Below are 22,350 nucleotides of genomic sequence, written 5' to 3' on the forward strand. Positions count from 1 at the left end.
ATCCCCAGATTTTCTGAGTCTTGTGGTATATTTTCTATGGAGTAGTCTGCTGGGGCAGCAGCATCTCGGCAGCAGGCAGGAGTAGACTTGATAAACTTATCAAGAAGGCCAGCTCCATCCTGGGATCCAAGTGTGTGAAGGAGAGGTATCACAGGTCCAAGTGTGTGAAGGAGAGGTATCACAGGTCCAGGTGTGTGAAGGAGAGGTGTCACAGGTCCAAGTGTGTGAAGGAGAGGTATCACAGGTCCAAGTGTGTGAAGGAGAGGTATCACAGGTCCAAGTGTGTGAAGGAGAGGTATCACAGGTCCAGGTGTGTGAAGGAGAGGTGTCACAGGTCCAAGTGTGTGAAGGAGAGGTATCACAGGTCCAAGTGTGTGAAGGAGAGGTATCACAGGTCCAGGTGTGTGAAGGAGAAGTATCACAGGTCCAGGTGTGTGAAGGAGAGGTGTCACAGGTCCAAGTGTGTGAAGGAGAGGTATCACAGGTCCAGGTGTGTGAAGGAGAGGTGTCACAGGTCCAAGTGTGTGAAGGAGAGGTATCACAGGTCCAGGTGTGTGAAGGAGAGGTATCACAGGTCCAGGTGTGTGAAGGAGAGGTACCGCAGGTCCAAGTGTGTGAAGGAGAGGTACCGCAGGTCCAAGTGTGTGAAGGAGAGGTACCGCAGGTCCAAGTGTGTGAAGGAGAGGTACCGCAGGTCCAAGTGTGTTAAGGAGAGGTACCGCAGGTCCAAGAGTGTGAAGGAGAGGTATCGCAGGTCCAAGTGTGTGAAGGAGAGGTGTCACAGGTCCAAGTGTGTGAAGGAGAGGTATCACAGGTCCAAGCGTGTGAAGGAGAGGTATCACAGGTCCAAGTGTGTGAAGGAGAGGTGTCACAGGTCCAAGTGTGTGAAGGAGAGGTATCACAGGTCCAAGCGTGTGAAGGAGAGGTAATGCCGTTCCAAGCGTGTGAAGGAGAGGAACCGCCGTTCCAAGTGTGTGAAGGAGAGGTACCACCGGTCCAAGTGTGTGAAGGAGAGGTATCACAGGTCCAGGTGCGTGAAGAAGAGGTATCACAGGTCCAGGTGTGTGAAGGAGAGGTACCACCGTTCCAAGTGTGTGAAGGAGAGGTATCACAGGTCCAGGTGCGTGAAGAAGAGGTATCACAGGTCCAGGTGTGTAAAGGAGAGGTATCACAGGTCCAGGTGTGTGAAGGAGAGGTGTCACAGGTCCAGGTGTGTGAAGGAGAGGTGTCACAGGTCCAGGTGTGTGAAGGAGAGGTACCACCGTTCCAAGTGTGTGAAGGAGAGGTATCACAGGTCCAGGTGTGTAAAGGAGAGGTACCACCATTCCAAGTGTGTGAAGGAGAGGTATCACAGGTCCAGGTGTGTGAAGAAGAGGTATCACAGGTCCAGGTGTGTGAAGGAGAGGTGTCACAGGTCCAAGTGTGTGAAGGAGAGGTACCGCAGGTCCAAGTGTGTGAAGGAGAGGTATCACAGGTCCAAGTGTGTGAAGGAGAGGTACCACCGGTCCAAGTGTGTGAAGGAGAGGTATCACAGGTCCAGGTGTGTGAAGAAGAGGTATCACAGGTCCAGGTGTGTAAAGGAGAGGTATCACAGGTCCAGGTGTGTGAAGGAGAGGTGTCACAGGTCCAGGTGTGTGAAGGAGAGGTGTCACAGGTCCAGGTGTGTGAAGGAGAGGTATCACAGGTCCAGGTGTGGGAAGGAGAGGTACCACCGTTCCAAGTGTGTGAAGGAGAGGTATCACAGGTCCAGGTGTGTGAAGAAGAGGTATCACAGGTCCAGGTGTGTGAAGGAGAGGTGTCACAGGTCCAAGTGTGTGAAGGAGAGGTACCACAGGTCCAAGTGTGTGAAGGAGAGGTACCGCAGGTCCAAGAGTGTGAAGGAGCGGTACCGCAGGTCCAAGAGTGTGAAAGAGAGGTATCACAGGTCCAAGTGTGTGAAGGAGAAGTACTGCAGGTCCAAGTCCACTTTGGCTGCTGTTACACACACAGTTCCACTGTTCGCAGGGCTAATAGAATAATTATAATTCTGGTTATAGTCCACTGGTGATATGTTTATGTAAATTGGTGGGTCATCAGCATAACCATGGTAACATATATGTAAAATGTTATACTGATTGAGGCTGTAGAACTGTGGCAAATGTGAGTCATGTGAGTGTTGATTAAGTTGTGTTCCAGCCAGGGCTTTGCTGGAAGTTATGTGTGGAGGGCAAAAAGAGATAAAAGTGACCTATTTTTCAGCAAATTCACATGAAAAGATACCTAGAGCGCATACTTCCGCCAAGGCCCAACAGTGTATTATCGAACTCAGTAGCCATATATCAAACCACTTAAATACACCTGATTCATTTCATTGAGATTTGTGGATTATTCCCCAAGAAACTAACAAACATGTCAAAGCAATCAGATCAGAAAATGGGACAGAAAGTGAGAAAAAAAATCCTGGATCAATCAACAGTATATGTTTCATTTTTCATTGAAAGGTGCGATAAGAGATTCTGGAGGAAGACAGATGGTTGTTGAGTCTCATTCCCAGGTTGGCAAGCCACCAACCCAAAGCGTCGGTGTTGACAAGTTCGAGATAATGTGCATCAGTGCATCTGAAATATCTGTTCCACCCATTCTTATAATTGTGCTCCAAGAACATGACAGCATTGCTAAAAGATTTGAGGTTTTTGATAGCACATGGGGGTAAAACTAGTTATACTTCATGCTTCAGACTTTTGGCAAATGATGCAGAAAGTAAAATGACTTGTGTCTTTGTTGTCTCATAGCAGAACATTTAAGATTCAACTCACATTGAAGTTGGGTTAGTCAGTAAGATGGCTTCTCTCACGCTGCTCCTGCATCTGCTGCTCATGGTCTCAGCTACATCAGCATGGTCCAGAACTGACCCAAACATGAAGAGGTTCTTTGGTGGATCACTCACTGTCACTCCAAAAGGGAGGAATTCAGACGGGACTTATGAGGTAAGTTTAATTTTGGGTGCCAAGCGTATCTGATCAGAGGGTATCCTGTCACATCCTGATTTATACAATGTACCTGATTGATATTTTCATTTTCAGAGAAAAAGTGAAAAAAGTTATTAAAAATACTCAAAAAAAACTTAAATTTTAGATGTTAATATCTGAGAGTTACAAAACTTTTTTACAGCTCAACCAGGACACACTGAAACTGTGTGTGTGTGTGTTTTTACAGGCATTATTTACTTTATTTTCTTTACTGATTTTTATTGCATCTATGTAGTAACATTTTATTCTATTTGATCTGTTGTTATAATAACAACAACAACAAAACAACAACAAAACAACAACAAAACAATAATAATTATTATTATTATTGCAGCATTTAAATCTATTTAATTGTCATTTTTATTTCCATTTTTGTCTTTTAATTTAATTCAATTTAATTTGTTATTTTCTTAAATCTAGTTTTTGTCTCACTTTATAATGATCTTCATTTTATTCTATAATCCATTCGGTTACGAGCTGGGGTCCATTTCACAAAGCAGGTTCAACAAACTCTGAGTCTAACCCTGAACTCTGAGTTGATCTACTCTGAGATAGGAAACTCTGAGTTTTCGGTTCCAGAACAGCTGATTTGAGTTAGTTTGATCAACTCGGAGTAGTTTAACCTGGAGTTAAGCACGTGCACCACAAGTATAAAAAGACAGCATCAATGGAGCCCTGATTCGACGAGTCACCATGGCAACGGGGAAGAGGAGGGCTACGTTTTTCACCCCACTGGAAATGTAAATATTAATGCGCTCATACAGTGAGTTTGAGCACGTTTTTAGAAGGAAGTGTAACACCGCTGCAGCAGCAAAAGAGAGGGAGACGGCGTGGGAGAACATTGGTGCTCGGGTCAATGCGCAATTTTAAATGAAGTCCTTTGCAATCACAATAAAATTACAGGGGGAAACTGCTTGAGTGGTAGCCTATTAATTTATTTCATTTAGGTGCAACCCCGGCTGAGAAGCGCACTTGGCTGCAGCTTAAGATGAAACATAAAAACATTAGACCTCGGCATAATCTCATGGGGGTAACTCATTTTGATCATGTTTTACATTGTAAAGTAAATATTAAGTGGCTGTTTGACTGTACAGTTGTTTTATCCCCAACATAATGCTGTTTTCAAACACATAAATGTCTTCTCATCTATATCATGTTCTGTTAAATAATTAAGCCTATTTAAACTAACAGACGGGTGGTGGCCCAGCACCGCCACCTCTAACGGAGGCAGAGGAGCTGAAAATGATAAAAATGGGTATAGCCGTTTCAGGGCGAGGCACACTTTTGTGACCGCTCTGCATACAGTTGCCTTGCTCAAGTGCTCTGCATCTCCGAAGTTGTATAAAAAAAACTCCCATTTGCAAAAAAACGCGGCGCAACACACAATATCTGCTGGGATGTGAGAGCATGACTTCGGTTGGTAATGTTGGAAATGTAAGGACGGATTAGGTTGTGTATGTAAATGACGGACTGTGACGTGAAACGGTACCGCTCAAAAAGATAATTGTCTGGAAATGCAAGAACATCTATGCGCGTCTGATAATCATCTCCCGACGAATATTTAATTCTCTGCGCAGTAATGCTGCACCTTCATCCACGGGATTATTATCAAAAGGACATGCCATGGTAGTGAAAATAGTCGCCACCTAATATAACTTTGAATGTAGGCCTACTGACTGATTTTTGCAATGATCAATGAGAACTATACTACGCCAAAACTCGCCTGCTGACTGAATGAATGAGGAAATCAAATACCGTGTGGCTGAAAGAGGGCGGAGACAGAGAGAAACTCGAGGTTTGTTGAGAAAAACCTGGTCCCGACCAGGTTAGTTTCAGAGAGTATGTTACCATGGTAACTGACCGAGAGCTTAAGTTACCTCTCTCTGTGAAACAGGCTGGAGTTACCCCTCTTTCTCTGGTTTGAGTTACCTCCCTTTGTGAAACGGAAAACTCAGAGTTTCCCTCATTTCAGGGTTAACAGACTCAGAGTTTTCACTAAACCTGCTTTGTGAAACGGACCCCTGGTCAGTTACATGAGAACCACTTTGAGACGATGTGTGTTGTGATATTCTCCTCAGCCCTGAATCTTTGCTTGACTGTGCATTAACTATCATGAAAGATGTAATTGAAGTAATTCTGATCACAATGATATAAACGTCAATTCAAAGTTTGGTTGCAAAATGAGATATCCAACGGTGTTCCACATTGTTTCCTGTCTTTAGAGTTCAACAAATTGTTTTTGAGTTGTCACAGAGAAAATCTTTACATGATTGTTTGCAGGTGGAACTTCGTGACAAGCAAACTGTACGTGACTGCTTTGTGAATCACTACACATGTTCCTATGGTCATTGTGGGTCTCGGACGTACTATAGCATTGCACAAATTTTCCGTAATTCCTATGGTTTCACCTGGTGCCAACATGAGGTGGTGACAAAGAGAAAACTCAACAGCAACCTACCCTTTGAGATCAGGTGAGATATCACTTTGATTCCATGAGCAAAATCCACCTCAGTATTTGATCTTGAAATACATCCTGTAATTATATTTCTTGAAAACTTGAAGATATTTTATGATGGTTCGACCCAATGGTTCTTCACTTATTTGATAACTCCCTTAGCAAGGAAAAGGCAGTCCAACTACTTTTTTTGTGGCCGGGCAGTACAGTTCTAAACTCCATCCTGTGGTCAGAGAAGACCTTGCTAATTCCCACTGTGCCATTTAAGAGATAACATTTAAAATATTGACATACTGTCCTCATTATTCAAATATTTATTCAAACAGATACCCCACTCGGATCGCTAGTTCCACTGGTGAGGGCTACTGGGTAGCCAACCTTAGAAGCTCAAGGGGTTACTGGAGAATGATGGCACACATTGACCTGGGAACCCGATCTGATACTGGCAAATCCAACAGAGCTCCAGTGACTACCATGCTACCCATTCTCAGGTAATGACCACCACTTCCCATGAAACTATATACCATTATAACTGGAAACAAAGTCAACTGTATTCTGAAAGTAACCACACAGGCCCTGTATGATCAGTTTGACCGGCCGCGGTGATGTTTAAAAGAGGTCATTTTGTGCTTATTGGGTTTTGGACTTTTTTTTACTGTGTTATGAAACATTTCTGTGCATGGGCCAGTGCCCCCGTAACTCTGAGTCTGGACCCCCCTGTGGCCCCCTTGACAGGGAGTCTGCATTAACAATACAATGATAGATTTCTTGCAATGATTTTGTCCTGAAGGGAAAGGCAGAAATACAGTAAAGTGTCTCAGCAGTTTGCTTCCCAATCAGAATTGCTGAAATTGTAAACACTGCTTTGTCTGAATGAGGGATTTATCCTTTTTTCTGGGTTGTATGTGCCCCCTAACAAAAAAGCCGGCCCCAACCTGGCCCCCCTTTTAAAACTGGTCTAGAACCACCACTGGTATGACCTCTTTAGACGTCTTTTCTAGTTAAATGTTTTGACAGAAAGTCGTCCTTAATCACGCAATTAGAATCTCAAACATGAAACTGCAGTCTTAATTTAATTACATTTCAACAAGTTTCAACTGATACTGATGTAATTTCTAGTGACACAATGTTGTTAATCCACTTTTATAACTTGACTACAAACAATTATTGTTTTCAAGTTGTATTTCATCAGAAGCAAACTGTTCCCATATTCTGTGGATTTGTATGTTACAGAGTGCCCATAAACTGCCCACGATCATTCAATCTGAACTTGTTTGACCCTGATGGCGACCAAGTCAGATGCAGGGTAGCAACAAGTTCCAGTACCTATGAGTGCGGGCTGTGTGGTCTGATGACAGGCTTCTCTTTAAATCAGGTAAGGAGGAATTCCAGTCCATCCATCCATCTATCTATCTATATATGAGGGTCTCTCTTTTTGGAGTAGGAAGCTACATCGTATTATTAATTTCCTTATAGGCAATTCATCCAATAAAGAGGTTATGAGCTTTCAATATGAAATATGTGGTTCCTCAAATTTAAAACACAATTGTAGTGAACACTAAAGAACATTTGGATATAAATGGGACTGAAACCGGGGATAGTGCAGTGATTGGGCAGTAAAGAGCAACAGAATTAAAAGCCACAGTTTTCGCCTCCTTTAAGTTATTCGGGGCATTATCAGTGGCGTTGCTGGGAAACTGTGCCCGCTTTTTAAAACAGAAATTATCACAAGATGGAGATGTTTATTGCAACATTGCCAACATGTGCTGCCCTCCCTTTGACACACTGGAGGAGCTCCAGTCTCTTTGCCTGTATGTTGCACAGTAGCTTCCATTGTCGATAGGCTGATGGTACCGCTCAGAAACTGCTGTGGGTGACACATTGAGCCAGTGTTTGTTTTAAGCTGTGTAACCCGAAGCAGCTGTTGTCATGTATACTGTGTGATGAAAATATTTTTTCCTTTTTGTCAGAATTCCTGCACATTAAAGTATATAAGTGGAGGTAGATATGGAAACTACTATCCCTTTGAGCTTGTGGTGGAGGACTTTCCCAACAGAAACATTACGGTGTCCTACTCTGATGGATCGTACTCAACAAAGGGCCCCCTCTCTGTGGGAAGGAGCAAACGTCAAAGCCCACTCACCACCACAACTGTCCCAACGACCACAGCGCTTTTCCGAAGATCGATTGCTCCTTTGAGCAAGCTCCCCCTGCAGTTCTCAGTTTATGGTGCAATATATCTATTTTTTTATTTTAGCAGCATTGATTTAAATGTAAATATATATTATCAAATATTATCAATTACTCAACGCCCGTCTCTTCTGCCATCTGATTTTCAGGTGACGCTCCTGCCCCTTCATGCACTGAGGGTGATTACTTTCCCATTTTCGTGGCACCAACTCCAATTAATGGAGCAAATCTTCCAGCGTTTGTCAACCAGACCCTCAACATCAAAGTCAGATCCAGAGCACAAAACGCCACGTAAGAAAATGTTGTTTTTAAATCATTCTGTTATTTTGCAGCAAATTAGCGAGTACAACGTGCGTGTAATGTGCATTGACATCAGATTTTCCGGTTATTTTTGCAATATGACTTACTCTCTATAAACTAACTTAGATAAATTTATCACAAACATATCCAAATTATATCTAAGAAATGTAATTATAATGCTGTTTAAGAATATTTTTCTCCATTGCTAAATAATGTCATCATTGTTTCTCTTGAAGGATTTATAGCCTGATTGTCACTGGACCGAAGGGTATTACACGTTTGAAAATCTCCACAGAGGAATACGTCATAAAATGGAAGCCAACTGAAAATGAAGTGAATGATCATTTCCCTGTTTGCTTTATTTCTGAAGCAAAGGCCAGGTGAGTTTGAAATGAATCATTGGTTTGACTACGTGGGCTCTGAGTTAAATATGGAAACTTACAACATTTAACAACAAATCAGATTTTCATCCAAACTTTCATTAAAAAAAAAAAAACCTCTTCTTCTGTGTTATATTTCAGAAACGGCAGAGGCTATCACTCAGAGCTACGCTGTGTGACTGTTGATGTTGGACGCCATAGTTAGTAGATGACATTTATCTATTAGACGACATGAATTTTACAAATAGATGTCAAGTGTATGAAGCCTTGACCCTGACTGCATCATCACACTGACACAAATAAATGTACATATATTTAGACACCACAGTGACATGCAGTGAAACAACAATGAAGGTCGAGGTGGAGAAGACCTACCTCATCAGGCGCTTCGAGGACAGTTTGCATCTGAACGACTTCCGGGATTCTTCCTGCAACCTGACAACACGTTCCAACTCAACCCACCTGGTGGCCGTCATGTCGCTGAACACATGTGGAACCCTGATTGATGTAATGCATGTAGAAACTGTTCAACGCTTTTAAATCTATGCCCACATCTGTGTTCTCTTCAGCCATTCCACGTCGACTGTTACTAGCAACTAGATCTGTTCGGATACCATTTTTCCTTCCCAATACCGATTCTGATACGTGTTCCGATACAGAGTATCCATCCGATAACAGATGTATACACTACTAACCCTGTATGGATGTGATATGATTGCTATCACTGTTGTATGGCCTTGCTCGGGTAAAACCTTGGAGAGCATAATTGCCATACAACTTTCTTTTATTATCTATTTTGACAGTCAGCCATAAAAGACAAAGAACAACTGCTTTAAAACCTTAAAATCCCACATTTTCAATGACCTTGACAAAATCTGGTGTTGAAATTGGCAAGACTCGTGCCTAACCCCTCGAAATTACAGCCTTGCATCCTGAACATGTGTCGCCTTTACTGGTGGGGCCAGAGTCAAATATGTTATTTTGTGATTTTTAAGTGAACAAATTCTATAAACATTAAAACATCCATAACATCACATCCTTACAGGGTCAGTTAGTTAGTTAGAAATCACTATCAGGAAGGAGAAAAGTGGCATCAGTCTTTAATTTATAATCGATGTAGAACCAACTATTTTGTTCAAAATATAATTCTGTTTCACTTTCAGGAGGATAATGACAACATCATCTTTAAGAACGAGATCACCTCTGCTGACACAAATGGAGTCATTTCCAGGCAACATGACGTCGAGATCGCCTTCTCATGTGCCTACCCCAAAGTCACCAACCTGACCCTGGGATTCACGCACAAAAACCCGTATGCCTTCACAGAGAAGGGCTTCGGTGCTTTCACCTTCCAGTTTGAATTCTTTGAGAGCGAGCGGTTCAGAACACAAGTCACCAGCAGCACTTACCCAGTGGAGGTGTACCTCAAACAGATGATCTTCATGCAGATCGAGGCGACCACCTCCATCCCCAACACAGAGCTGTTTGTGGAGTCCTGCAGGGCCACTCCTTACGACAATCCCAACTCTCGCATCGGCTACACCATCATCCAAAATGGGTGTGTGTGGGCAATGAAAAGGCTTTTGTTTGTTAGCTGATGATCGTAAGAATTGTCTCTATTTCCCTTATAAATTATAACTGCGTCATGTTGCAGGTGTGTGAAGGACAACACAGTGCAGATCTACCCCAGCTCCAGGACTCAGTTCAGATTCGGAATGGAGGCTTTCGAGTTCATCGGTGCTCATGAACAGGTGAGGTCACTTTGTAAATCACACGTTTTCTTTTATAAATATTATGTAGTTTCCCACCACCTAAAAAGTCAGGATTTATTGGCAGTAACATGTTTATCATATTTATTAACTGTTTTACAACACAGATAAAAGGGTTCCTCTTTGTCTATCTGATCATTTTTTGCAAACTGAGTCTGATTTTACATCTTTGTGTCTGCAGGTGTACATCACCTGCTCAGTCATCCTGTGTGAGTCCGGTGTTTCTGGGACCAGGTGCTCTCAGGGATGTGTCACAGGAAACAGTCGCCGCAAAAGAGAAGCTGTGGCCGAGTCTTCAAGCCACTTCATTTCCCAGGGTCCTTTGCACCTGGTTAAAACTTCTGACAGCCAAGGTCAGCGTGCACGTCCACACAGCCGTCAGTTCTTAAGATAGTGCTGCTGTAGATGAATCTGAAGAACTCTAATACAATAATCTGAACCATCATGATGGAGAAAGAGCTTCGACTGTATAGTTTCCATATTTAATTTGGAGCCCTTGAAGTCAAACCAAATTATTAATTCAAAACTCACCTTCAGAAACAAAGCAAATAGGATCAATAATGATGATCCAATTCATTTTCAGTTGGCTTACATTTTTTGAAATATTCTGAAAGATTCTCCGGTATGAAATTCACTTTTGGGCCAGTGACACTCAGACCATAAATCCTACAAGCGAAACAATGCTGTCATTATTTTGCAATGGGGAACATTATTCTTTAACAGCATTATGATTAAATGACATTAAATATAACAAATATTCTCTGGATACGTTTGTGACAAATGGATCTGTGTTGAGGAATGTGCTTTGTGGTGCTGCTGAGTTGTTTTGTTATTCTACCTGAATTCTTTTCTGTTTCTTTTGTTTCAGCATCAGGTCTGAGCCTGAATCTTGGCTTGAACATCGTCTTCATTGTCGGCTGCCTCCTGGCATGCGGCGTGGTGATCTACCGCTCGAGGAGGTCCAACGCTAAATACCAACCGCTGCCAACCTCTGAGACAGACTGAAGACCTAGAAGCCATTTTGATTCACAGAGCTGATGATCAGAAAGATTCTCAGCAACAGTCTGTGTGTTTTTGTCTCTTTTGATTGGTTTTATTATCATTCATTGTCACGCAGTCCCAAATTTGAAAAGTTAAAAGTTGCTTCCATCGGTTGAGACAACATGAAGCACATTGTGTGTGGATAAGTCTGTACAGAGAACTCAGCACCTCAGCTGCTCTGAAAACTGGAAAAAGATAATTCACTGCTGAATTTCTGAATGAAAATATACAAATGTGTTTTTAATATGAGTTTGAGTATACTGATTACTTGTTTTAAGGGTAAGGCTAAACACATGGCTAATATATATTCTCTTCACATAAAGGTCATGTCAGTAATCATTTTAAGAATATATCACATCGATATAAGTTTGTAGAAAGGTGCAGGATAAAAGTCTCAACATTATTATGATTTTAAAAGTGTCTGTTGGGTCAAATATGATAGTTTTGTTTATCTGTGTCAGAATTCTTCTGGTTATTTCCAGCTTCTAACAAGGTTTGTCAGCCAGTAGTGTAATGCCCTTGGTATCACGTGGTATTTGTGTTTTGTCAGCGATCAAGAGTCTTAAGAGTTGCCAGTTTGTGGAAGAAAAACACACATTCTACAGTATGCGCTGAGTGTGCTGTACTGCCTCTTGCTAGCGATAACATCATTGGCTAACTTTTGCTAACACTGGCAGCCGCTCAAGGTGGCAGATGATTTGTAAGATGAATTTATAACATAATGCGATTGAAGGTGGAGATGGACTGTCTCATTTAGTGACTGAATGTCATCAATAATACATTTAATGACAAAGTTTGTTCATATATGCTTGTAGAGCTGCAACAGTTATTTGATTAACTAATTAGTGGATCAAATGAAAATGTATTGGCCTTTTTTTCTTGTATTTCAGACTTTTTGGATTACAGCTGACTTTATTAAAGTCCTTTGACCTGTTACCTTCCTTTGCATGTGTGCATTTGCGTCTCATTTTCTGAAAATAGCAAGAATATTATATAACAATTTATAACCATTACAACAATCCACCACTACCCTCACTACTATATAAAAAAATCCTGAAAACTACACTCCAATCATAAATATGAACTATTAATTCAGCCAAAAAAACAAAACAAAACAAGAAGATGCAATTGAATTTACAGTCTCATCTTAAAAACCAGGTCGATGAGCTGAATGAGCTCTTGGACAGGAAGTCTTGCTGACATAAACTCAATCACTAAAATGGCTTTTGTTTGTCTGCAAAGCACCACTGAGCAGCTTTCACAGGAATGACAGGGCTCTGCCTCCAACGCTGTGCACTGAGACGAGGCACCCAAAGTCCTTCACAAAGAAATCCACAGTCCAGCAGCATTAAACAACTTCAACTAATTGTCCACAGACTTGTACAGATGACAGAGAGAGACAGGGACGGTCTCATTTTCCACTTCATGTTACTAAAACTAAAAACTGAACTACAATTGAACTAAGCAGAGTGCATGCCTCTGCCAACAGTCCCCTTCAGTTCAATAGAGCCTTATCCAATATCAGATAAAATATAATCAAATCTTCTAAATTCTGATTTTTATTTGGATGCACATTATTCACTATTCCCCGAGGAATTAACAAAAGTGTTTCAAAATGTTAAAGAAAGAGAGAAGGATAGTTCCTTGATCTGTCCCTTCATCATGATAGTGGAGGGACCAAAAAGTTAATGGGGTCTATTCTCCATCCTCCATCCAAGTTTAGTGAAAATAGGTTCAGTGTCGTTTTTGTGTAACCCTGCTGACAAACCAACAAACAAACCAACAAACCACTATGCGTGAAAACATAACCTCTGATGAATGCAATTACAAAAATGTGTGAAGTTACAAGAGGGACAAACTGGTCTGATGAGTGCGTTTGTTTTTCTTGTATTTTCTTGGCATCAGATATAACTTCTGAAAAATGTAAAACACTTGTCACTCATGGATGTGTGTTTGTGTTCATCTGAACTCAGTGGCCCTGCCTTTTAATCCGGACAGGAGATCTCACCTGCTGCAGCATCGTCTGCAAAAGCTGGCCTTTGTTGCAGCTAACAAATGCATCCTGACCTGCTAATTCGGTCTGGTTCAGTTTTCCTGGGTCACCTTGTAGACCAACAAAGGATGTGTGGGTGGCTGTTTGTAGACACACAATTTAAAGGTGTGGGAAGCGAATCTGGAGAATGCTTCAGACACTTTGCATTGGCAGGCCACCAGAGTTGTTGGTAAGTTAGTGGTTAGAAAGAGTCGAGAAAACCTGGCACATTAGTTATCCAACACAGTCCGCTTCTGCTTTTACCACCTAGCGGTCATGGAACATACAGGGCCCTTCTTTGCAGAAGATGATGTCTCTGACCTCCATCAAGTTGCCCACACCAACAATAACCTGTCACTCATCAGCTGACACACATTAAAACCACTGACAGGTAAAATTCAACTTTGACTGTCTTGTTTCAATGCAATGTACTGCTGTGAAACGTTGGCTTCCTGGCATTCATGTTGATACCACTTGACATGCATCACATACCAAAACACCAACACAGTCCAATCACACCCACCTCCATTAGCAACAGTTTCCCCTGATGGCAGGGACCCCGATAGCAGTAGGAACTGCTCAGGAAGGGCCCGAAGAACATCTGTTGAGAAACGTTCTTTGTTTATTGTGTGCTTCAGCTGTCTTTGTAAAATGAATAACACTCATTACAAGTGTCGTAGGTGGAGGGAGAGTCTATGGCAGCAATAAACTGTATTGTTTATATTGATTCTGAACTTGAAATGTTTGTGTTGTCTTGGATCGAACTTCAGATGCCTTCACTGACTCGTTTCCCTGAACCAAATGAATGATGCGGAAAGATGTAGGTTGTTGTAATGAAAATGCTAAAGTTTGCCATACTTAAGTCTCTGACCTCAGTTAGTTTGCAGGATTGTTATTAAAGCTACATTTGAAGTATTAATATGTCGTCAATTGAAATGCACAGATCTCAGTAGTGAATATAACCTGCTAGATGCATGAATGTGAAGACTTGAAAACATAATGTAGGTAAATGGTGTGTGATTATGAGGGAAATTCTCTAATGTCCCTTTATTATTTTGATATTCAATTCTTGTATATGAAACTTAACAAATATTGATGCAATATTAACGGGTGTTTAAGGTGAAAACTTGTGTCTGTGGACTCCTGCATGGTTTCTGTCTAGCGACAGAATTGTGACACATAAACTACTGAATGTATGTATATGCTAAGTTTAATTTGAATGTGGAGATGGTGCAGTGTTGTTGTAAGTGAGTTCACATTATAACGTTGTGACTGCTGCAATTTGTTTCGACTATTATAAAGGATGAGAAGAGACTGCCTCACTTCAGTCATCATCTATGTGCTGCTGATGTGTGACTCTTGTTTGCAAGCAATAAAGAACTCTTAGTTTCTCTTTTCAGTGTGAGAGAATAGTTGTACAAACTGTATTCAGGCGTCATGGAACATTGCCCGTCATCGCCCTGCTTACTGTAAATCCATATAATCATGCTTTTTATCACGATTGGACTCTGTGGTATGAGTGCATTTACTTCCTTGTAGGTTTTAGACTGACAGTTGGTATGTAGCACAGGCTTAGTACCTGAAACTTTCCATTAAATACAGCAACCACTTGACTGCATCCCTAGTCATTATAAATTCATAACACAATCGCTGACCAACAGTCCGTCAAGATGCTGGTTGATTCTGAACTTGAAATGTTTGTTTTGTCTTGTACCAAACTTCAGCAGCTTTCGTTGGCTTGTTTCCCTGAACCAAATGAATGATGTCGAAAAATGTTGTCACCATGAAGTCCAAATGAAGCTGGGAGGGTGGAGGAGGGTTCAGACCTTCAGTAGGCCGACTGAAGGGGCGAAGACTGAGACCCTCTGGAGGCTGACGACGGGGGGTGAAGACGGAAAACCCTCTGGAGGCCAAAGACAAAGGCTGAGACCTCTTGGAGGCCAAACCGCCGACTGGGAAAACCTCCTGGACCTTGGCAGGGCCACCAACGGCGGCCTGGGAGCCGACGGAGGGTCACTGGCAGCGGTCGGCCTGGAAGCTGACGGAGGGTAACTAGCAGTGCCTCCTGGACCTTGGCAGGGCCACCAACGGCGGCCTGGGAGCCGACGGAGGGTCGCTGGCGGCGGTCGGCCTGGGAGCCTACGGAGGGTCGCTGGCGGCTGGGCCTCCAACCGAGGGGGCTGGGACAGGACTCAGCCGGGGGGCTGGGACTCGGCCAGGCCTCCAGCTGAGGAACAGGAACCAGTGTCGGTTGGGCAGGCAGGCATCGGCAGGACCACGACCGAGGAGCAGGAACAGGCACCGTCTGGACCGCCGACAGAGAACTACTGGCAGGTGTCGGCCTGGGTGTCAGCCATGCCAGCAGTGGACACCACCCAGCAAGTGCTGGGTCGGCCGCTGACCCTAGAGCTGGGGCTCCAGAGCCAGTTCTGTTTTAGGACTAGACCGTATAATCCCTTATTGATTGCATTCCTGAGGTATTAAGTGGATCAGTACAGACAAATGAGGGGTTTCCAGGTAGGGGCTAAGGTGCTGTCTGTGTGACAGAGAGGTTCGGAGCTTCATTAGAGTCATCAGGTGGGCACCCTCCTTCACTGGTGTTTCGATGACAGGCCAACAACACCTCCAGAGGGCTCATCGGCAACATCTGGCATCCCAGGTGTGCCCCCCTCAGCTCTTAACCCTTCCACGCCACAGATGCTATTTTGGGGCCCAGGTGGCATCTCTCCTCTTCAGCCAGAGCCACCGGCTTGCTTGCTCCGCTGCGCTTGAGAGGACTTTGATGGCTTGGCGTTGGGCTTGGCCTCGAATTCCTAGGTCCTTAAGTAGCCTGGTAGTTGTTTTGCCCACGAAGCCTCTGCAGCCGACCTCCACTGGGCAAACCTTGGCTTTCCAGCCATGTTGTTCCGCATCGGCTGCCAGTTCAGCGTACTTAAGGCTCTTTCGTTCGTAGGCCTCCTCAACGGATCCTCCCAGGGCACGGTCAGCTCTATGATGTAGACCTTGTGTTGTGACGAGGACCAGAGCACGAGGTCTGGTCTGAGGTTCGTCGTGGCGATCTCTGGTGGGAAGCAGAGCCTCTGATTCAGGTCCACCACTAGCTTCCAGTCTCTTGCTCCTCCCAGCTGACCAAGGTCAGATGTTGTTCTGGTTGTGGTCTTCAATGGCTTTGTACCTTCATGGACAAAACCTTTGGCAGATATAGGATGGGATGGTGGAGGTAGGGCATTGATGGATGTCCCTCTGGTCTCCAGCGTAGCTGCAAGGCACTTCAGCACTTGGTTGTGCCGCCAGGTGTACCGGCCTTGTGTCAGGCTTGTCTTGCAGACGTCAGTGAACCAGGATGTGGCCGGGGAACATCGCTTTCTTGGTGGGGGCACTTGTTAGGCCAGCCGGGTTCCCAAGAAAGAGGACATTTCGGGATTGGCAGGCGCTGGAGCGGACTGGAAGCTAACAGGCAGGTGGGTAGCAGGCATCTGACAAGCCCTGCTAGAGGGATTCACCAACAAGTCCTGAAACCAGTGAATCATCTCCAGGCCAGTCACTGCTGGGTCCATAATGGTCAGTTTGTTCTGTTGGGGTTGAGGTAGAATTAAGGTGGACCCAAATGCAGAACCCCGAGAGGCAGGATAAGGAGAAACAAAAGGTGAGCTTTATTTAACCAAAAAACTGAACAAGTACAAAAAACTAAGGGAGCTAGGCCAAAAACTAGACAAAAGGGGACAAAAGCAAAGTAGCAAAAAAGACAGCCAAACAAAGTACAACCAAAAGCAAAGTTTGAATCAAACATACAAAAACCAAAAGTCAAAATCCAAAAACATACCACCAGGAGACAGGAGACAGGAGGAAACACAGGGATGCTCGAGGGGGACATCACACAAAATGAACTGACAAACACCAGAGGGAAGACAAAGACTTTATACACAGACACTAACCACAAGACGAGGGACAGGTGAGGTGAAGCAACAGGTGAGGGGAGTGCAGCTGATGAGCAGCACACTGACAGGGGGAGAAAAACAAGCAACAAGAAGGAAGGAAAAAACAGGGAAGAACACTGAAAGGAGACAAGAGGGCATAGAAATCAAAACATAAGACAAAACAAGACACTGAACGATGACACTTTTACATAAAGAAATATTGTGTCGATCCTGGTGTTTGACTAACTCTCATCAGCACTAAACAAGCGACTAAACTGTCGACTTAAGTCCAAAATAAATCCCCCAGCCAATAGTGCAGCGCCCTTTTATCACTGAGCAATATCATATATACCAAATAAAAATGTATTTTATTTGTCTACAGTTGAATGAAAATAAAGTTAGAACTGTTAGTGAAAGCTTTAAAAAAGACATATGATCATACCTGAGACATTTAAACCAATGTGGAGTTTGAACAGATTAACTCAAACACATTAATGATGGTCACACAGTTGTGTACTCAGGATGCTGCACAATGAGCAACACATTCTCCACAGAGGAAACTAAAGTCCTCACAAGGGCTCTCATTTATCAATCTTGCGTGAAAACGGGTGCAGATCTGAGTGCATAATTGGTCATGCGACAGGACACACGTGTGATTTATGAAACATTCATATCTGACCAATTCCATCATACAAATGATCGGGTCTTGATAAATGCAGCGGAAAAAAAAAAAACGGAACAGAACTTTCTCTGGGGTATACAGCAGCGCTCCCCCTGCTGGTCTGAGACGGAGCCACCTGCCCTGCAGCCATGGCCGGTTTTTGCTATGGGCAATGTGGGAGACCGCCCAGGGCGCAATCAATGTGAGGGCGCACGCACTCACAAAAAAAAAAAAAAAAAAAAAAAAGAAATCGCCAGTTTTCTAGACTACCGCCGCTCATTTCCCTTAGTGGAGTGGGCGCTGGGGCGCCCTCATTGTCACCTCAACTTGCTGCTCAGAGTCATACAGGTTGTGTGTGTCAGACAGTCCCTCCAGGAAAACGCGATTATGCGATCGCATAATTCAAATCATAATCAGTCCGCATATTTATGCGGGGGCTGCATTTTTTCAAATACGCCGCACTTTCGCTGCATAAATTGCCGATTTCCGCGCAAAATATGCGGGGCTTGCATAATTTCATAATCCCCGCATTTTCGTTGCAAAAAAGTCACATATATCTCAGCAGAAAGTTGAAAAATGTTGCGTTTGCTTCACACAAGAGCAGCCATTTTCCCCTGTTGCCATGGGAACGTTATGAAGTGACGTAATTACGCGACGTGAACATCATCAAAAAGCGATGAAGCCATGATGAAGCCCGCAACTCATTCTCATTTGCCAACAAAAAAAATCATACTAGTTTCAAAAACCTTCCAGTTGTAAGTATATAAGTAGTATGTAAATGTACGGTACAGTAAGAGATGCACTTTGTCCATTGGAAGCACTTATTTTAACAGAAGATGTCTGTTTTGTATAGCTACCTCTGTAAAACAGGAAACACACATTTATTTATTTATTTTTTATTTTCTTTATTCATTTTTACAGAAGTTGTAGCATATTCCTTTTGTAAAGCTACAGACCTTGTTTGACTCATCAATGTTTTGTAAGTTTGAGCCATGTTTTTATTAAGGTCTGAAATAAAACAAGAACTTAAATATTCCCAGCACTTTCTGTGATGTAGTGTGCTGCTTATCATAGGAAGTAATAAGAAATGACTCTTTACATTATGGTAGTAGCCTAGTGAGAACAGGGTGTTGGGGGAATCACTTTTTTTTCTCTCTTTTTATTATCAAACCACAAATTTTGGGAGTTACCGCAATTTCATCGCACAAAATTGCATAAATATCCCGCATATTTCATTGCATTTTTTAAGAAAACGTGCCGCATAATCAAGGATTTTTGCCCGCAACAATCACAAAAACACTCTGTGTTTTTCTGGAAGGACTAGAGGCGGGAGGGGGGGGGGGGGGCAAGTGATGGTTCGCCCAGGGCGTAAATCTAGCCAGGACCGCCTCTGCCTTCAGCAACCCGAAGCAGCAGGTAGCAGGGTTTGCCAGCGGGGTTATTAAGTATTCCGTTAATTAGTTGTCATGTTTTATTTTACAAAAATGTGGGCTTTTTTATTTTGTTTTATTTGTTTTAAGAATTCGTTTTGATCTGTTCTTAATATGTGACTGCTTATGCTTAATGACAGCTGAGGTTTGTTTAATAATTATTTTCAGACTAGCAGACACCGCAAATCCACAGACTCAGATTTGCGTACATGAGCTCAGACCTGACATGAGATCTGATCGTAGCTTCCGCTCACGTCCAAATTGAGAAATGTCGAAGCTTGCGTGGAAATGGTCATACGCACGGTTTTCTGCTGTACTTTCGTTTGATAAATAAGGGCCAAGGTCTCACAGACAGAAATGAGATTGATGAGTGTCGATGAGATATGTAGATATGTTAGGAGGCCTGAGGAGGACTGTTACAGTAGCACCTGCATGGTGGAGCTATGAGGAAACAGCACAGCTCTACTTACTGGAAGCAGCTGCCACAACAAAGCTCTAAAACTGAGACAGAATCATCACAATGCATGACATGTTTTCATTCGGGGTTATGCAGGTGGTGATGGTAAAGTGTGATCCTGGACCAGCAGTTGTACACCTGGGAACTACAACAAAAAGGGATGTAATACATTGCCAGGTGTTTATCTGTCTCGATAGCATCAAAGCTATGCATGATGCAGGTATGAAACTTGCCAGCTGTGCAGCTGAGATCAAAATATAGGCAGAAATACAAGATGGGTGTGGTCTGAGCAAGGGCGCCAGGAGGGGGGAGCCGTGACATTCCGACACCCCTCCATTCCGAAACCCCCCCACTCCGACACACCGCTGTTCCGAAATTAAACACCGCTATCCGTGGTGCTGAAATCCCCACTTCCAGCCGCCCACACATTTCTGAAGTGGGTTAAGGTAAGGGTTAGTTCGGAGTGGGGGGGTTTCGGAATGGAGGTGTTTCCCCAATACACTTTTCGGAATAGCGGGGTCTTTGAAAAAAGAGGGAAACCCGATGAATTGAAGTCTATGTTCGGAACAGAGGGGTTTCGGAAAGGCGGGGTGTAACCGCCAGGAGACTGAATCATTTTTTGCAAGCTATTTGTCTATCTGTGGACAGATTTTTTCAGTGCAACAATGTCACAGTTTTGCAAGTTGTAGTCATGAAAACTTACAGATGTGTAGGTGGGATCAATGTTCCTAGTCCGCAGGAGGGGGGATCTGACCAATGAGCGCTGAGTAATCGCATCATGATGCAGTTATCCCATTGCTGGGTGGACTATGGTTGAATTGAATTGGATTGACTATAAAAGGGGCAGTGTTTGGCTGAATCATATGTAACCATTTGATGCTGCAGGGATGACGCATTTTTGTAGACTAACCCTGAAGTTAGCATCACCCTGGTTGCATCCACAAAAAGCCTGTAAGATTTTTCAATTGGATTTTAGTATATTGCAGAAAATAAACAGAAACACAAGTTTATGATCCTTCCATATTTTGTTCATTCAGATAATCATCTTAGATGAACGTCACTTTGTGATTTCTGAAACATAAATTAACTGTGTAGCAGTAAGAAGCTAATGTTAGGCAACAAACAGACGACATCACGGTCATATGACTTATACGTCACCAACAGTAAGAGTCTTACTGTTGGTGATGATTACACAATTACTATCCAGGTTTTCCATAAACTGATCAATGTACAACTTTTGTTTTTAACACATGAAGAGCTTTATAATTAAACTATGGGACATTCAATTATGATTTTAGGTTGTAGAAACAAACATGTAAATAATTTGTTGTACCCACACACCCTATTTCAGACAGTTCAACTGAATAAAAAGTCTCAGACTTTGAGACGACGGAACTGGACGTGCAAAACTAATTTCTGGGTTTTGGGGCTCATTCCAGCATCACTGTATTCACATCTTAAGTCCTAACCCTCACCCCGGTCAGAGCAGAGAAACAGAGAACAGAAACAAAAACCTGAATGCCTCTGCCTCCACCTCTGATTGATGAGGTGTAGATTACCGGCTTGTTATACAATAAGGTATCAAACAGGTTTCTCATTTATGGGAAAACTGAGACATTTTGATTTTAATCAGTCTGTTTGTTTGATGAAACCAGTTTTGCAGCTGGACTATTGTTCTGACACTTGGTGCACATACCTTTTCAACTTACATGACTGCTTGTCAGTTTCTCCAGCAGGTGTATATAAAAACCCTGCAGGCGACAAATCTGGAGACAGAGGAGAGTCTGCAGCATCATGGCCTCCACACTGGTGATCCTGCTTCTGCCGCTCCTGGTCTCGCTGGCCTCAGCATCACATCACTATGGTTCAACCTCGACCTTCACCTACAAAGGGAGAAACCCTGATGGCTCCCACAGGGTGAGTGATTCAACTTTTAATGAGACATATCATGAAATACAGACAACATGTGAATGTATTTTATCACTTTATTTGTATTATTATTGCTGTTGTTATTCTGCAGAAGATAATTAAGACCACCTGTGAAGAATGGGAGAAAAAAACGTTTTTCTGCAGAACTCTGGGGACATAAAAAGTCAGAAGTCAAATTCATTTTTCAAAGTGGCCTTGAGACTTTTTTACATAGAAAATGATATTGGCCACAGAAAAAAAGATCTGAATAGTTGCTTTTATCTGCAGATTTCTGAGCCTAAAGTCAGAATTCAGACTTTCTCTCAGAAGGAAAATCAGAATTCTGATAAATATCTTCCTCTCTGAAACAATAAAAATCCCACTGATACGGATCTTGTTTCGATACCAAAGCAACCTAAAATATTCTGTCATTTTTCAAGGAAGTTATTAAAAACATATACAAATTTTCAGAGCCAATGTCTCTCGTTTTTGATTCAAAATGTTGACCAACTGTGCATAAACGTTTCTTAGTAATTTCGTTGTATGTTCCATCTACCTGCCCAGGGACCGTGAGTGGAAAATAGCATTGCACCCAGTGCAATGAATCTCTCCTTGTTTTTTACAGGGTTAATTTTGAACTGTGCGCTGTCCCTGTTCAAATAAAAGAAATAATAATAATAATAATAATAATAGTATTTTATAGATATTTATTGATTTATGATCCTTTGTTTTTATCTTTCTTTCTTCTTATTGTCTTTATGTAACGAATCACAACTGGAGAAGGGTTTGAAATATCTGCTCT

The 22,350-nt window shown here is 42.7% G+C and overlaps 1 protein-coding gene across 1 annotated transcript; it reads left to right on the forward strand.

Moving 5' to 3' along the window:
• Positions 1–2,804: 2,804 nt before the first annotated feature.
• On the forward strand, positions 2,805–12,085 carry LOC115579873 (uncharacterized). The gene is made up of 13 exons (XM_030413574.1): positions 2,805–2,966; positions 5,289–5,479; positions 5,790–5,954; positions 6,697–6,838; positions 7,434–7,692; positions 7,803–7,944; positions 8,190–8,333; positions 8,475–8,533; positions 8,653–8,840; positions 9,497–9,891; positions 9,988–10,084; positions 10,284–10,455; positions 10,971–12,085. The coding sequence occupies exons 1-13, from the start codon at positions 2,820–2,822 to the stop codon at positions 11,105–11,107; spliced, it is 2,238 nt and encodes a 745-aa protein (XP_030269434.1). The 5' UTR covers positions 2,805–2,819; the 3' UTR covers positions 11,108–12,085.
• The last annotated feature ends 10,265 nt before the right edge of the window (positions 12,086–22,350 follow it).

This window comes from Sparus aurata, chromosome 4 (assembly GCF_900880675.1).
Source record: "Sparus aurata chromosome 4, fSpaAur1.1, whole genome shotgun sequence".
Classification (NCBI taxonomy): domain Eukaryota; kingdom Metazoa; phylum Chordata; class Actinopteri; order Spariformes; family Sparidae; genus Sparus; species Sparus aurata.

Coding starts and splice junctions, on each gene's coding strand:
- LOC115579873 (XM_030413574.1), top strand. CDS start 2,820: ATGGCTTCTCTCACGCTGCTCCTGCATCTGCTGCTCATGGTCTCAGCT. Junction 7,945..8,189: donor TCCAGAGCACAAAACGCCAC/GTAAGAAAATGT, acceptor TTTCTCTTGAAG/GATTTATAGCCTGATTGTCA. Junction 8,334..8,474: donor ATTTCTGAAGCAAAGGCCAG/GTGAGTTTGAAA, acceptor GTTATATTTCAG/AAACGGCAGAGGCTATCACT.